At 34.7% G+C, this 4,499-nt stretch overlaps 1 protein-coding gene across 1 annotated transcript in view; it reads right to left on the minus strand.

Annotated features, from left to right (window-relative positions):
- The window catches only part of VWDE (von Willebrand factor D and EGF domains), an 81,329-nt gene that overhangs the window by 53,267 nt on the left and 23,563 nt on the right, over positions 1-4,499 (minus strand). The window contains exon 7 of the mRNA XM_021718407.1: positions 878-1,095. Coding sequence (XP_021574082.1) covers positions 878-1,095 — 218 coding nt within the window. The remainder of the gene's footprint in view (positions 1-877; positions 1,096-4,499) is intronic.

The raw sequence follows: 4,499 nt of genomic DNA on the forward strand, positions 1-4,499 counted from the left end.
TGGGCTTGGTAGCGCGTGCCTGTAATTCCGGCTACTCGGAAGGCTGAGGCGGAAGGATCGCCGGAGCCCAGCAGGTCGAGGCTGCGGTGGCCGGGAGAGGAACACTGCACTCCAGTCTGGGCGACAGAGTGAGACTCCAACTCAAAAAAAAAAAATTCTATTATGTGTGTACATTTTTCCAAAACATTAAAGATGCTTTCTTATCATATAGAAATGCAAAACCAGTAAATTTTTCTAGAGCAAATAACTTAATCAGGATTAAAAATAAATGGTCAAGCAAAGATAAATCATCTTCATTCTGGTAGTCTGTAAAAATAATGATCTTTATTTTTTACATGTTTCATCTCACAGCTAGCTCTTTTTTTACTAAACTAGATTTTAAGGAAAAATTCTTCACAAATAAACTAGTATCTTAAAAAAGTCAGTAATGGCCACACATTCCTTCCTTTCAATTTCAGTGACTAAGAAATTATAAACCAGTATTCTCTTTAAAATAAAACAAAAGCAAAACAAACAAAAATTACTAAAAGGAAAAGCTTTCAGAAAATTACCTGCCATCAAATGTAATTATATGTGGGTCAGTAAATGAATAGCAGTAAGCAGTTGGGACATCCTTTACTCTGATCTTAAAAGCAAAGATATTTTTAGTAAATATTACCAAAAATTGTTATTCAGTGATATATAATAAATCGCTTAGCAATTTCAGTACATTTTTCAATTAATTATTGTTTTATCATAGTTATTAAAAGTTGAATCATTTAAACATCAAAATAATTTATCAAGTAATTTTTCAATAAAAAGTTTACAAGCTATAGTGATCAAATATACGTATCTTGTTAAAACTTAAATTATGAAGATAGTTTTGTGATGTGTCAACCTGGATGCTGTCTGGAATGTAGTTGTTCCACAGGAAATCCTCTTTAACTATAGGTAGCACTACAATGTCTGTAACTCTGTCTCCATCTCGAGAAAAATCTGTAACAGCGGTGTAGTACACAAAAGCATGCCCGCAGGTCCCATTAGCACAGGAGGATGCCTGGTGAAGGTCTACGTGACAGGAAGACAGCCGCAAATTTAAGCCCAGGTGCTCTTTACCTATTTCAATGAAAAACATATGCTTAAAATTTTCCTAAAGGGATATACTAGCCAAAGCATGTAATAACTTAATCAAGATGGAACATCAACTTGAAAGATTATTCTTAAATTATTTTCTCTCTTAAAAAATATAATTTCATTTTTAAATATAAATTAAACTATTGACTTCATCTTTTTTTTTTTTCTTTTTTTTTGAGTCAGGGTCTCACTCTTTTGCCCAGGTTGGAGTGCAGTGGCACAATCACGGATCACCACAGGCTTGACCTTCTGGTCTCAGGTGATCCTTCCACAACAGCCTTCTGAGTGGCTGCGACTACAGGTATGTACCATCACCCCCAGCTAGTTTTTTGATTTTTGGTAGAGACAAAATCTTGCTATGTTGTCCAGGCTGGTCTTGAGTTCCTAGGCTCAAGAAATCTTTCCATCTTGGCCTCCTACAGTCATGAGCCATGGCACCCAGCCATGACCTAATTTTTACAAGTAATGAATCAACTTTAATATACACATACATATACATATTATCATTTTCAATAAGGCTATAAATTCACATGCAATAGAGTTATAAATTAATTCATTGTCTGGGAACGGGGAAATACCCCATATCAACAGGGTGCCTGAATGAAACGCAATTGAATGCCTAACCCTTAACTGTACCCCACAACTTCATAATAAAAAATAAATAAAAAGATAAGATAAAAAAATTAATTCATATAAATTTTTTGATAAAATTCAAAAGCAATAAATAAAATTTATCCTCATTTCTGTTAAAAAAAAAAAGTATAATTCCAGCACCAAGAAACATACTTTGCTTTTGTTTCCTGTCTAAGAATTGTGCCTTGGGCCCAGATACTTCTGTAATGTTTTTTAGGGCATGTATTCATGTTCTTTCCATTGTTGAATAGCAATAGCTCTTAATGATTGATATAGGGCTTGTTATAATAAAAAAATACAAATCAAATAAATGAAGATGATCTCACACAAGTAATAAACTACCACCTTTCACCTTCCAAATTTCTCAATATATTTAGACCTATAAGATGTTTTTGTCTATGAAACAAGTAAGAAAAATAATTTGGAAAGGAGATGGTGACAGAGAAGGAGAAAGAAATTCTAGGAATCTGTATATCTAAACAAAAAGAACAAAATTCTCCCAAAAACCTGGCCACAAAGGAAGTATACTTTCATATCCAATTAATGATTCCAAAGTCCTCCTGCGAATCAAAAAGGAAGAAAGAAAGTGTTTAAAAAATTTTTTTCTATCTTCTTTTCTTCTACACAGATTGTTAAGGTATGGGATTATATTGGTTAGATATGGATACACTGAACTAGATTTAAAATTCTTGAAAAAAGTTTTTGCTTATACACTTTTAAGAAATATGTACTTTCTCCATGCACATAAAATACAATAGAAACATCCTAACTCTTAACCCTCCCTAAGGCGAATATGAAAAATTTCTGGCTTAGATATAGTCCGTGACCTCATTTCCCTGAGTCTATAGTATGAGGGCCAACTGTTGTTCTCTTTAAGCTTGTGAATAGCAGCATAGTCTCTTTAGAAATACACTCAGACACCAACTTATTTTCTATTAAAGTAGAGATTAAATGTAAATACACTTCAAGAAGACAAGATGAGAAATCTCCAGATTGAAATTCAGTATTCCAGAAAAAAAGGAAGCCATTGTTAATTGACAGAATAAGAACATGTAAACTTCTAAAATATGGGATATATTTAGGTTATGCTTATATTATTGCAGCAGTGCTTGCCTTGTTAAAAGAACTGAAAGCATGCAAATATATTCTGAAGCACACTTGTAACTGAAAAAAACTTTTGCCTAATACAATTTTGGAAAATTACAATATCATCCTCTTCCCATTCTCTCCATAAACTGTATTGTGCCAAACAGTTAGAGAGAGAGGGTATAATTCAATATGTCTGGGCTGTAATTTAAAATACAGTGTCTCTGTAGTCATAAAGAACAAAGCCATGTCCTTTGCAGCAACATGGTACAATTCAAGACCATCGTACTAAATGAACTATCACAGAAACAAAGCACTGAATACCACATGTTCTCACTCAGAAGTGGGCCCTGACCACTGGTCACGTGAGCACAAACAACAGATGCTGGACACTGCTAAAGGAGGGAGGGAAGGAGGAGAGATAAGGGGCACACAGCAACACACTGGGTACCAGGTCCACTATCCAGGGGAGAGAGGGCCCACTAGAAGTTCAAACTGCATTTTATTTATGCAGTAAATCCTCACGTGTCACCCACAACTAAAACAAAACAAAACAAAATAAGATAAAGAAATAAAATATGTTGCCCACGGTGCTCCTGAAATCTGAATGAGTAACTAGATGTCATCGAAGCCTGTTTACTTTCAAGCATCCTGAAGTGACCTCTCTTAATTCCCCTTTCTATCTTCTTAGCCATCTCTTTTCATGGGTGCATCATTCCCATGTGATTCTCTCTCTCTCTCTCTCCAGGCTTTTTTTATCCTCTTGTTTCTCTGATTTAATTAGGTACAAAATGGTCATAAAGTCCTAGATACTTTGTGTTGGTATATTTACTAAATAAAACGTTATGTTCTATAGTGAAAAGACGTATGTGAACAGAACTGTAATCTTTCTTAAAGGTTAATTTATGTATGTCTAACTTCCTCTGGTTTCTACATCAGAGTCTTGGGAGGAAAAAAAAAACATAACCCAATCATTGCTTTATACAGTTTATCCTCTCATATTCTATCTTGTCCTGTTGGAGGATGTCTTCCCTCTCTGTATGGTTGTGACAGGGACATATATGTGGCCATGCTTTATGGCACACATATAACTAGTAATTTAAATAGAAGTTTTCAGACACAATTTCCCTACCAAAAGCTTATATTAGGGAGAGAAGGGCAAAGGATGAATTATGAGATCTATGCTTTGTAAGCTTGAACATTTAGCATAATTTATCAAGCCTCCCTCTTTGGGGATGATTTACAAAATCTTAAAGAACAGTTTTTCCCTTAAACTCTGAAAACAAAGCAAAGAGAAGAATCGATAGGAAGATGATTTAGAAAAAAATAGGGGGAGGAAGAGGAAGATAGGAGGAAGGGGTAGAGAAAGATGATGGAGAAGACAAAGAGGAGGTTGTTCACCCTAGTTTTTTTTTAATTTATGCTTTGAACCCAGAAAGAATAAATATTAATTGCTTTGACAATTTGGCTCAGTATCATTAATATGATTGAACTATAATTTAATATAAACATGCAACATATTTACTATATGAGTACACTCCAGTGACTTTTTCTAGAGAAAAAAAAAATTTGTTATCTTTTTGCCGGAGACCAGCTCCAGCCGGGTTCAGGGTACCCCAAAGGTGGAGACGGCATTGGCGATTGGGGGGAAGAAGAAAGAGAGAAAG

Source organism: Carlito syrichta, unplaced genomic scaffold, assembly GCF_000164805.1.
Source record: "Carlito syrichta isolate Samal-C Ts95f unplaced genomic scaffold, Tarsius_syrichta-2.0.1 Scaffold312189, whole genome shotgun sequence".
Taxonomy (NCBI): Eukaryota; Metazoa; Chordata; class Mammalia; order Primates; family Tarsiidae; genus Carlito; species Carlito syrichta.